This window comes from Pseudorca crassidens, chromosome 13, assembly GCF_039906515.1.
Source record: "Pseudorca crassidens isolate mPseCra1 chromosome 13, mPseCra1.hap1, whole genome shotgun sequence".
NCBI lineage: Eukaryota > Metazoa > Chordata > Mammalia > Artiodactyla > Delphinidae > Pseudorca > Pseudorca crassidens.
Genome location: NC_090308.1, coordinates 31,027,091 through 31,039,784, shown reverse-complemented (window position 1 = coordinate 31,039,784; position 12,694 = coordinate 31,027,091). Strand labels below are relative to the sequence as shown.

The window sequence follows — 12,694 nt, the reverse complement described above, 5'->3', positions numbered from 1 at the left end:
GCCAACTTAATAAATGTGTGTCTTCCGACTGCTCCACTGACTGTCCGTTTCCCCACCTCTCGCCCACTCTTTGGGCCTCTCTATTCCTTGAGACACAATAATACCGAAATTAGGCCAGTTAGTAACCCTCCAACGGCCTCTAAGTGTTCAAGTGAAAGGAAGAGTTCATCAATGCGGCAGACTTCACTGGTGTCTTATTTTAAGGAACTGCCGCAGCCTGCCCAGCCCTCAGCAGCCACCACCCTGATCAGTCAGCCGCCGTTGACATTGAGGCAAGACCCTCCACCGGCCAAAAAAATTAGTATTCACTGAAGGCTCAGATGATGGTTAGAATGTTTTAGCAATAAATTACATGGTTTTTTAGGTGTAATGCTATTATTGCACATTGAATAGACTACAGTATAGTGTAAATATGACTTTTTAATGTCCCCCCCAAATTTGTGTGACTTGCTTTATTGTGATATTCTGCTTTATTGTGGTGGTCTGGAGCTGAACCCTCCGAATCTCTGAGGCATGCCCGGAATTGGCACGAATACAGTCTTCTTTAAACACGCATATGCTGGATTGTTGTCCTTTCGTTTAGGTTGCCTAGTATCTAAACTCTTCCGCACTATCTCTCATGTCAGATATGTGCTTTCACAGACTTTTCTTTTTGGTGTTACGTGATCTTGCTTTGGCCCAGACTTTGAGTCAGAAGCTAGCAACCTGAGCAAAAAAGGACTGTGCAGAATCCATTGTGGGGATAGGTTGTGTCATCAGTGTCTAAAGCAGGTGACAGTTCTTGCCCTTTGTGTGTGTGCATGGCTTCAGTAGTGCCGTGGTGGGAGAGGTGGTGGCATCCTCAGACCTGTTATCCACTGTTGGATCCAATGTTGGGCATCTTGGCTTCCTAGCCTTCCAGGCTGCAACTCTAGTCCTCTCAGTGTTATTATATAAATTCCTTTCCTGCTTAACTCAACCAAAGTGGTCATCTGTTGCTTACAACTAAGAACTAGTGTTTTTTTTGTATTTTAATGGTCTATTGCTTAACCTTTTTTATTACCATAGAAGAGAGAGGAAAAATCATGGTGGCAGTGACTCACAGTGAATGGTTTTAGGACATGCCCCAAATTTACAAACCGATCAAAACATCACATTTAGCACATACTAGCACTTGGTAGATATTACAGAAGTAAAGTAACAAAGGGAGATTTTTGAAAATGTGGTGGGATAATATTTTGAGATACCAAGTTTTTATCTGTGTGTTTCTTGTATTCCTTCTTTAATGCCTAGCCCCCCATCCAAGCAGTGGCACCTCGTGCTCAGAAGAGAGAGAATACAGCAGAAAAAATAGAGAAAGGGCTTTGGGGTTTCAACAACAAAGGATAATGGTGTTTTTCCTGCCCTGATGCTAGGGAAGATTCCCTAGTTTGGGTGAAGGAGAGAGTCAGAGGCTAAGCTAGAGTGTGAATTCTTTTTTTTTTTTTTTTTTTTTTTTGACGATACGCAGGCCTTTCACTGATGTGGCCTCTCCCGTTGTGGAGCACAGGCTCCAGATGCGCAGGCTCAGCGGCCATGGCTCACATGCCTAGCCGCTCCGCGGCATGTGGGATCTTCCCGGACCGGGGCACGAACCCGTGTCCCCGGCATCGGTAGGCGGAGTCTCAACCACTGCGCCACCAGGGAAGCCCTGGAGTGTGAATTCTTGCCCCTCCATCATCCCCTGAATGAAGCAACAGAAACACCCTAAGTCTGAGAACAGAAGTGACCTGTGCTCTGTTTCTGAGACGTGTCCGTAGATGTAGCAAAGCCAGAGTGGCAGTGGAAGTGAAGAGAGGATGGTCTTGTGTGATGGATGGCTGTACAGTATTCTCACCAGTTCCACCTTTGCCCTAGGGAGCTCTACTTTTTCTGTGTGCTCAAGAGTAGTGGAAGGGGGCTTCCCTGGTGGTGCAGTGGTTAAGAACCTGCCTGCTAATGCAGAGGACATGGGTCCAAGCCCTGGTCTGGGAAGATCCCACATGCTGCAGAGCAACTAAACCTGTGTGCCACAACTACTGAGCCTGCGCGCTAGAGCCCGTGAGCCACAACTACTGAGCCCGTGTGCCGCAACTACTGAAGCCTGCACGCCTAGAGCCTGTGCTCTGCAACAAGAGAAGCAACCGCAATGAGAAGCCCACACACCACAACGAAGAGTAGCCCCTGCTCGCCGCAACTAGAGAGAGCCCGCACGCAGCAAGGAAGACCAAACACAGCCAATAAATAATAAATTAAAAAAAAAAAAAAAGGAGTAGTGGAAGGGTGGTAAGGGGCCTCAGCTCCATTGAGTTTATGAGTTTGTGAGCAATAGAATGAAATCTTGTGTACCTGCGAGGGCACAGAAATTACAGAGAGTCATTGTATAGGGGAACAAGGGAGGCTACAACTTCAAAAGCCAAGTCTGGTACATGTCTCAGGAGATGCCAGATGGTGACCCAAGACCCCATCTTAAACACTGTGACACTCCATTTAGCTGTCTTTCCTTCAAGTAATACATTTCCAGGGAAAGAGAAGAACACTTTCAATCTCCTGAGACTCAGTTGCTTTCACCAGGAAGACATGTATATTTCAGTTGAAATATAGATGAGTAAAGAAAGTTACTATCATACATAAATTTCCCTTGCTTAAAACCCTCAGAATTTCCCACCAACCTTAGAATACAATCCAAAGCTTTTGCAGTGCCTCGTAAGGGCCCCTGCCCACTTCTCTAAACCCCTTTCCTACCTCTTCCCCGATCCCCCGCTCATCCTGTTCCAGTTATCCTACCCTTTTTACTGCTTTTGGACCTACTAACCACTTTTCACCATGGAAGCTGTTCCTTCTGCCATGAGCACCCTCGCTCCAGATCCATACGTGATTCTCTTCTAGACCTCATCCAGGTGGCTTCTCAAATGTCTCATCTTCGGAACAGGATTCCCAGACCACCTTCTCTGAAATAACAACCCCTTTTCTTCCACATCACTTTGTATGCCCCTACTGCTTTATTTTTCTTTGTGTCACTTGTTGATACCCCGCATTGTGTATTTATTTGTTTGTGGCACCCAGTATAGTTGGATGCTCCCTGAGGGCTGGGGATTTATTTTGTCCATTGTGTCCCCGGCACCCAGAACAGTACCTGGTGTATCTTTTATTTTTAAGGACACATTTCCTTGAAACATTAGGTAATCTTTCACTAGGCTCATGGTTTTAATTGTTAGAAAAATTAGGTCATACTTAACATTGATGAGAATTAGCTGAACTTAAAAGGGACAATTTCTCACTGAATATTTATTTATTTATTTTTATGTCTTTATTGGAGTATAATTGCTTCACAGTGTTGTGTTAGTTTCTGTTGTACAACAAAGTGAATCAGCTATAAGTATACATTTATATATATATCCCCACATCGCCTCCCTCTTGAGCCTCCCTCCCACCCTCCCTATCCCACCCCTCTAGGTCGTCACAAAGCAGCGAGCCGATCTCCTTGTGCTATGCAGCAGCTTCCCACTAGCTATCTGTTTTACATTTGGTAGTGTACATATGTCCATGTCACTCTCTCACTTTGTCCCAGCTTACCGTTCCCCGTTTGTGTTCTCAAGTCCCTTCTCCACGTCTGCGTCTTTATTCCTGCCCTGCCACTAGGTTCATCAGTGCCGTTTTTTTAGATTCCATATATGTGCGTTAGCATACGGTATTTGTTTTTCTCTTTCTGACTTACTTCACTCTGTATGACAGACTCTAGGTCCATCCACCTCATTACAAATAACTCAGTTTCATTCCTTTTTATGGCTGAATAATATTCCATTGTATATATGTGCCACCTCTTCTTTATCTATTCATCTTTTGATGGACATTTAGGTTGCTTCCATGTCCTGGCAATTGTAAATAGTGCTGCAATGAACATTGTGGTACATGTCTCTTTTTGAATTATGGTTTTCTCAGGGTATATCCCCAGTAGTGGGATTGCTGGGTCATATGGTAGTTCTATTTTTAGTTTATTAAGGAACCTCCATACCGTTCTCCATAGTGGCTGTATCAATTTACATTCCCACCAACAGTGCAGGAGGGTTCCCTTTTCTCCACACTCTCTCCAGCATTTATTGTTTGTAGATTTTTTGATTATGGCCATTCTGACCAGTGTGAGGTGATACCTCATGGTGGTTTTGGTTTGTATTTCTCTAATGATTCGTCACTGAACATTTAGATTGAATGTGGGGACTTCCCTGGTGGTCCAGCTGTTAGAACTCTGTGCTCCCAATGCAGGGGGTCTGGGTTTGATCCCACATGCTGCAACTAAAGATCCTGAATGCCACAACTAAGACCCAGCACAGCCAAATAAATAAATAAATTTAAAAAATAGATTGAATATAGTCTTATTTGAGATTCAAAGATGTATTCTGTGTCCTATATTTTACCAGTTTCTATTTTGGTTTTTTTTTGGACATTATCGGTGGGATTATTGCTACTGAAGTGACCCTATATAAGTTTTTTGATCATTGCTTTTCAAACTTTCTTTTTGGTAAGGATTGGAATCCTTTAAAAAAATGAAATGGTACTCAGAAGTTCAGTGTGTAAAACAGGGGAACTTCTCGGACTGAAACCAATGTGTGTCGGCATGGTGGAAGGTGGCAGAATCCCCTGCCTTCCTCTTCCTCATTGAGTTGTTGAGGCAGCTTCTGTGCCCTTCCTTACTCCCAGGGTTCAAGCTGGGGTTTCAGCCAGCTTGAAGATGACAAGGGTAGAAGCTAGGGCACGTGGATCACAGTTCCTTCTTAACTGCTAACAAGGAGTGTGACCTTGAACATCTTACGTTTCAGTTTTCTTATCTTTAAAATTGACTTATGTATTAGCCCTGATTTTAAGGGAAAAAGACCAAATGAAAAGTTGTTTACCAAAGGTCTTTGAAAGGGATGGATTTTTCACTTGTGTGGCAAAGGACTCTCTCCTATTTGTGCATTCTGCTATGATGCTTGTGCACTCGTAGCAATGTTATATTGCTAACATATTGTCAGGTTGTTATTGTGCTTCTTATTCTTAAACTTTTTATTCAAAAGTAATACATGCTCATTGTAATCATTCAAACAGTATAAATATGTATAAAGAAAATATTACTGTTCTCTTCTGCCTCTATTCAATCTCAACCTCCATTCTAAGGTATTCTATACTATTTTTCTATGCTAATAAAAACATAAATATTTAGCATTTATTTTCTTTCTTTCTCTCTCTTTTAAACCATGAAATTATGTTATGGATATAGTAACCATGCAACTTGCCTGTTTTTGCTTAATAGATATCATGGATGTCTTTTCAGGTCAATATATGTAGCTCTAATTCATTCTTTTCATTATGATAGTTTTTAGTATGGGCCTGTGGTAATTTAACAACCATTTCTTTATTGATGAAGGTTATTTCCAGTTTGTGATAATTCAAACAATGCTAAGTGTCTTCTATATAGAATCTTATGTATTGGTACTTTTATTTATTTTTGTGTATTTTCTTAATATTGGAATTACTGGTTCAAAATGCTTGTGTAGCTTAAATTTCAATAGTTAACTGCCCAGATTATTTTCCATTGTGGTTGTGGTGTAGCTCTCATTCCCTAACAGCCATTAGTTTTTCAAGTATCTTCTCTTATCTCTTTCTCTCTTGCCTCTTTTTCAGGGACTCCACTAATACATATATTTGGCAACCTAAGTTGCCTCACAGCTTACTGATGTTCTGTTCCTTTTTCTTTTTTTCTTATTTTTCTTCTCTTTTATTTTGGGTGGTTTTTATTGTTACGTCTTCAAGTTCACTAATTTTTTGTTCTGTAGTGTCTAATCTGTTCTTAATTCCATCCAGTTTATTTTTCTCAGACCTTGCAGTTTTAATCTCTATAAATTTAATTTGGGTCTTTTTTTTATAGTTTGCATGTCTGAACTTAACTTTCTGAACAGAGAGAATACAGTTATAATAACTACTTTGAAGCCCTTATCTGCTAATTCTAACATCTGTGTTAGTTCTGGGTCACTTTTGATGAATTAAGTTATCTTCTCATTGTGGCTCATATTTTCCTGTTTATATGCCTGGTCTTTTTTTTTTTTTTTTTTTTTTTTTTGCGGTACGCGGGCCTCTCACTGTTGTGGCCTCTCCCGTTGCGGAGCACAGGCTCCGGACGCGCAGGCTCAGCGGCCATGGCTCACGGGCCCAGCCGCTCCAAGGCATGTGGGATCCTCCCGGACCGGGGCACGAACCCGCGTCCCCTGCATCGACAGGCGGACTCTCAACCACTGAGCCACCAGGGAAGCCCCCTGGTCATTTCTGATTAGATATCAGGCATTATAAATGTTACCTTGTTGGGTGTTGGATAATTTGTTTTACTCTAATTATTCTTGGACTTGGTTCTGGGACATAATTAAATTACTTGGAAATAGGTTTTTCCTTTGGCGTCTTGCTTCTAAGATTTGTTAGGTGGGACTAGAGCAGTACCAGGCCAGAGCTAATTTTTCCTCTCCACTGAGGCAAGACCCTTAGATTACTCTGCCCAGTGTCCCATGAATCTTGAGGTTTTCCAGTCTGGCTGATGGGAAAAGAATTCCTAACCCTGGGTGACAGCTGGGCATGTTCTCGCTAATCCTTTGGAGTGTGTTTTCCAGCCTCTGGTAGTTTGCTCACACACACATGCTGGTCAGTGGCTTAGCTGAATCCACTAGGGGGACCCTTTGTGGATCTCTGCAGTTTTCTCTCTGCAGGACTCATTTCTCTGGCACTCTGTCCCATGAGCTCCAGATGCCTTGGTCTTTTCTACCCTCTGCTCTTTTTTCTGAACCTAGTGTGATGACTGGGCTCCATCTGGGTTTCTCTTCCTTGAGCAGAGACCTAGACAACCAGGGACATAAGCTGGACAATTGTAGGGCTTACCTTGTCTGTTTCTCATCTCTGAGGGATCACCGACCTTCATTGCCTGGTGTACAGTGTCTTGCAAACCATTGTTTCGTATACTTTGTCCTTTTTTTGGGTTGTTTTAGATGGGAGGGTAAATCCGATTCCTGTTATTCTATCTTGGTTAGAAGCAGAAGTTTTAGATATGAGGGTTTACAGATAAGCTAGTCCTTTTTTACACATATGGACACCACTGGGATATTGTGTGAAATCTGCATCATACCAGCCAAGAGCTATTTATTCATTAAATGTTTCCTTGTCAAATTGTGGCTTTTGTGTGCTTTACCGAAAGTTTGACATCCCTGCAGATTTAACTGTCATGATGTGTTTGTTATCATACATGTTGTGTTTTTTCCTCTCTTAAAAAAAGTCTCAAACCGGTTTATAATCTTCCTTATAAGCTAATTTGTTATCTTTTGAAATGCCATTTTTATGATTAAAGACTGCCATGTGTTATAGTAGCATTTTTTTTGAATTTTAATTTTATTGGAGAATAGTTGATTTACAATGTTGTGTTAGTTTCAGGTGTACAGCAAAGTGATTCAGTTATACATATACATATATCCACTTTTTTAGATTCTTGTCTCATATGGTTATCATATGGTAACATTTTTGTGCTTCTTTTTATTTTCTTCAGATGCTGCAAAAAGGACATTTCAAGAAAAAGGTATCTTGGCAGGAGAAAGCAGAACTTATAAGCCTCATTTGACCTTCATGAAATTGTCCAAAGCACCATGGCTCCGGAAGAAGGTCAGTGGACATTTTCCCTATAAGCCCTGTTTTGTTAGCCACACCAGTCCTGAGCATGAGGGGCATTTGTAGTGCTTTTCGGCACCCCTGCCACTATTGCTCCTGGAATTCCAAGTCAGTCTGGTTCCAATTCCCAAGGATGCTGAGTTGTCTCAAGAGCCTCCATGGAGGACATGGCAGCTGTCCCCTCCTTTGCCACCATGCCTATTAGCCTCACACTCTGACTATCACTTACCGTTGCTTCGTCTGTTGCCACATCTGCTTCATCCCTTGAAAAGCCTTGGGGGCGGTGCCAGAGTTGTATTTCGCTGCGTTCTTTGCTTCTGGTTGTTTGCAGCCTGCTGCGCTCAGAGCTTTCTCCACTGGCCTGCATACACTGGGGCTGCTTCCTGAGGCTGGGTTCTTCAAGGTGGGACAAGCTCCGCCCCGCCCCCCTTTTACATAGCTCTTTCAAGGTTTCCAAAAAGCCACCTTGCTCTTTCAGCAGTTGTCTCCACTGAGGGTGTGGAACAAGTGTTCCAGGAACTGGGTAAGAGGGTAACAGAAGGGCTCCCCACTCCCCAGCTCAGTACTTAAAAGTACTTCTCCCTGAGAATGGTCAGCAGTGCCACAGCCAGGGGACATGTCTTTTGACTTCCCCTATCTCAGGGTGACTTTCTGCCTTCCTAGGCCACTGCCTCCTCTCTCAGAGGTTGGAGTGACTTTGGACTTTTCTCTGGAGTCACAAGCAGTTCGCTTGGAATCCTAAGGGCACCCTTCCTTTTTTTTTTTCCCATTTCAGCCTAGGGAGGTTCTCATGCAAATTAAGACATCTGCTGACCTGCTCTGATGTACCAGAGTTTTGGAGATGGGCATGCAGATTAGTATTCGTTCCTGCTCTCCATGACTCTTTGCTGCAGTTAAGACTGATTTGCAGCTCTATAAATGAAGGTCATGTTTATTAGTAAGTAGATCTTTTTTCTGAATTCAACAGTTTGTATTTAATGTCTCTGTGCTCAGAAAGTCTTTTTGGTCCTGTAAAAACATGTGTTTGGGTGGTTGACCATCCTGTGGTTATGAGTTTTCTACAGACTACTGTAAAAAATCCCCCACCCCAATAGCTTGCATGTTTTTTTTAATAGCTATGCCCAAATTAAATAATAACTATATTCCAGAATATTTAGGTAAAATCATTTGTATAAATCATAGATTTGGGAATTAGGAATGATAACAACTGACAAAACCTGTAGACTGACAGTTTCCTTTTTTTTTTTCCAGTTTACTTTTTTTACTCATTATCTTTCTTGTTTTGCTTTCAAATGGATTGTCCTCTTCCCAGTGGTATCAAACTTAATCACAGAATGACAAATCAGTGGTGAAGGTAATACCCACATTTCAAAATGTTTCTGTCTTTATAATATTAACTTTGAAATGAGAGCACCCAAGGACGTTTATCAAAGGGATGTTTCAATTAACTCTAGAATTTGTATTTCAACGTTTCAGACTGCGTGCATTTTAAATGATTTCTTGGCAGTTGATTTCACAGAATCTGCTCCTTTACATTGTAGAAAAGGGATCTGAGACTTAGAAGTTAAGTGACTGAAATGAGATCACATCGTCCTCAGTTGCAGAGCCCCGTCCAGAATCCCTCTTACCTCATTCTCAGTCTCATCTTCTTCCCTCCCACTTGCCAAGTCCTGTCCATCCAGTTTCATTTCTCTATGTGGGGAGCTCCTTGGTCCGAATCCTACTAATTCAACAACTATTTATCAAGTGCCTACTGTGTGTCAGACACTGGGTGCTGGGCATAGAGTGATGATCAAAATAGAAACAGTCCCTGCTTGAAGACTGTATAAAATCTAAATCAGGTTGTGTTTTGTTTTGATTAGAATGTTAATCTTTGGAAAATAAACTAAGATCTTACTGTCTTTCAGAAAGCCAAATAAGAATATTTGCCTTTAATTTGTGGAATCTGTCTGTTCCTATTTACTATTATGATGGTTAGTGTTTCTGAATGCTTAAGAAAATATGTCTTAAACTTTGGGATTCATGAGTCGCCTGGTGTACTTGTTGAAGCTGCAGATTTCCATTCTCTAAGTTCAGATCTGGAATTGGACCTAACACCTTGGCTTTCATTCAGTAAGTGTGACAGGGCTTTTGATCCAGATGGTCTGAAGAGTAGTATACTTTGAGATGTACGGGCTTAAAATAGCCAGTATTTTCTCTTTTTTTGTTTTTCATCTTTTTTGGAGTATAATTGCTTTACAATGTTGTGTTAGTTTCTGCTGTACAACAAAGTGAATCAGCTATATGTATACATATATCTCCATATCCCCTCCATCTTTAGCCTCCCTCCCACCCTCCCTATCCCACCCCTCTAGGTCGTCACAAAGCATCGAGCTGATCTCCCTATGCTATGCAGAGCTAGTATTTTCTTTATGCAGCAAATCAGTGGGTCCACTGCAGAAGTTAAAACCAATATGAAAAGGTGGCATACACATCGGTAGATTTTTATTATGCTTTGTGGTTTGGAATGTAGATTATTTTAAAATATGTGACTCTTCGTTTCTTAACTTGGTTTTTACATTTCCAGCTGTCTGTTTTCCTCTCTCAGCACTAATTCTCTTCTAGGTTTTCATTCTGGGTCCACTCATTTACAAGGGTGAGACAGACCATTGGTAAAGTCAGTAGTGGAATGTATTACCAGCATTCAGTTTACTTAAGATTGATAATGAAATAAAAGAGGGAGGAGAGAGAGAGAGAAGGGTGTGGAATACTTTTTTTCACTCATATTAGGAAGTTTGTCTCATTTCAGGTACTTGTTATTTTAAAAGTTATTTTAATTACAGAAGTGCTAGATGAATATATGCTCACTGTAAAAAATCCAAATATTGATACATACAAACCTACAGATTGAAAGATACATTTTTTTCCCTCATCACCAATCTCCCACTCCCTTCCTCCCAATATAATTTCTCTCTCTTAGGTACCGCTACTAGTATATCCTCCTGACCTTTTCCTGTACACTACCAACATACATAGAAACTCTCCTTCAAATTTCTCGGTATGGAACTTCCTCTGCTACAGCATGGTATTCTGGTTCCCAAGCTAGAGAACTAAGTTCTCTAACTGAGATTCTGGGAAACGTAAGACTTTTTTGGATAATTATATATTTTTCTAACACCAGGAGGCATTTAGTCAATGTGTTAATTTTACATCTTCTTAGTTTCATAGAATTCTAGTGGAATATATCACCTAAGAGAGTATTAAAAGTAGTTTATTTATTTTTTTGGCTGTGCCATGTGGCTTACGGGATCTTAGTTCCTTGACCAGGGATTCAACCCACGCCCTCAGCTGTGAAAGCATGGAGTCCTAACCACTGGACCACCAGGGAATTCCCTTGAAAGTAGTGTTGTGTATCGTAAAGCTGTTTTGATTATCACTGTGTTTTCAGAGTTGTAGTTTTTTAAATCAAATGAATGAAGCCTCAGAAAATCTTATTAAATTGCTTTGCCTCTGAAAGAGTAGCTAAAATTTATTTATTTGTGTAATTTCTTTAGAGTATATTTGTTTCACATGGTTAGACTACTACTTGTTTAGGTCAGTGCTTTTTTTACAGTACATTCTTTTGGATTTATTTTTCACATTGAGTGACGTATTTCTGTGATTTGAACATTGCAGAAACTGGTTGGTTAGAAGTGTGTGCTAACACTTGGTGGCAGAAGAAGACCAGTTTCAAATCAAACATGCATCTTAATGCAGATCCAGATTCCTCAAGAAATAAATGCAGTCTTTTCATGGATAGATCAGTTGTTTTTAAGCATGAATTCTTTTCTGGGTTTCTTAGATATCTTTCCTGAGTTATGACTCTTTCAAATGACTAATGTAGCACTTAAAATCAAAGCTGTAGGTTATTAATCGGCACTTCCTTATAGAAGCTTTCACAGAGTCAGTGAGAGAACTTTAGAATGAAAGAAATGATCTTTGAAATTGTTCGCTCCCCTTGTCACTTAGACTAGTTTGTTTTGAGTGCAGAATTCGATATGCACATAGCAAGGGCAGGGTGGTGGTTATTGGACCAAATGATGATGAGGTTAGGAGAATTAGGGGTGAAGATATATGGCAGGCATCAGTGGGAGTGGAAATGGGTAGTGGAAAAGAAGAGTGTGTGCTTGAAAATTCTGTTCTGACGGTACAACTAAAAGGAAAACCCAGTCCCTGAGTTATTTGGTGATTGGATATACAGGACCAAGACTGTATTTAAAAATTGGCCAAATTCCAACTTTCTTCTACGTCCTTCCCCAGCTAGGGCTCTCTGCTGTCATCTTTCCTTACGTATTATTTACTCGTTTATTTATCAGGTCGCATGTTTTCTCGGGATTTTGATAACTGGCCTGGTGTAATTTGGCTGCCACGCCTGTTCCTGGGTCTGCATGATAATGGGCCTTTATAAACCATTTGAAAACTCAGGAGTACTGACTATTCCTTCTCAAAGGAGTCTCTGTAATACATTGGAAGGAGCTTGAGTTTTCCTGTTTTATCTCTGTTGGTTAGCCCTGGACAAAATCTCATTACCTTTCTTGACTTCTGTACTCATAGTGAAAGGAGGAGCTTGGTCTTAATGACTTGACTCCTGGGCTCTTCTGACATGTCTTATGAGGTAAGCATTATGACCAAATAGGCTAATTTGGCTTGACGTGGAGAATTTTTTTTTTTTTTTTTGGTATGTGGGCCTCTCACTGCTGTGGCCTCTCCCGCCACGGAGCACAGGCTCCGGACGGCAGGCCCAGCGGCTATGGCTCACGGGCCCAGCCGCTCCACGGCATGCGGGATCCTCTTGGACCGGGGCACGAACCCGTGTCCCCGAGAATTTTTTTTAGATTGTAGATTAGCGTTCTTGTATGCATGGAAGGAAAATGACAAACAGGGGAAAGGTCTTTAAGTAGTGGTAGGAGTATGGTGGCAATCTTGCTACCTCTCCTCCTGGAAAACCTACAGTACAGTAAAGACAATTGGGAACATATCAGACTACATTTTTAGTGAAACT

At 41.2% G+C, this 12,694-nt stretch overlaps 1 protein-coding gene across 5 annotated transcripts in view; it reads left to right on the top strand.

The window, feature by feature from the left end:
- The window catches only part of AKAP7 (A-kinase anchoring protein 7), a 140,878-nt gene that overhangs the window by 53,999 nt on the left and 74,185 nt on the right, over positions 1-12,694 (top strand). For all 5 annotated transcript variants that reach the window (XR_010933685.1, XM_067702082.1, XM_067702081.1 and 2 more), the window contains exon 6: positions 7,556-7,668. Coding sequence is in view for 4 of the 5 variants with exons in the window: in XM_067702082.1 (XP_067558183.1) it covers positions 7,556-7,668 (113 nt within the window). In the remaining variant the exon portion in view is untranslated. The remainder of the gene's footprint in view (positions 1-7,555; positions 7,669-12,694) is intronic.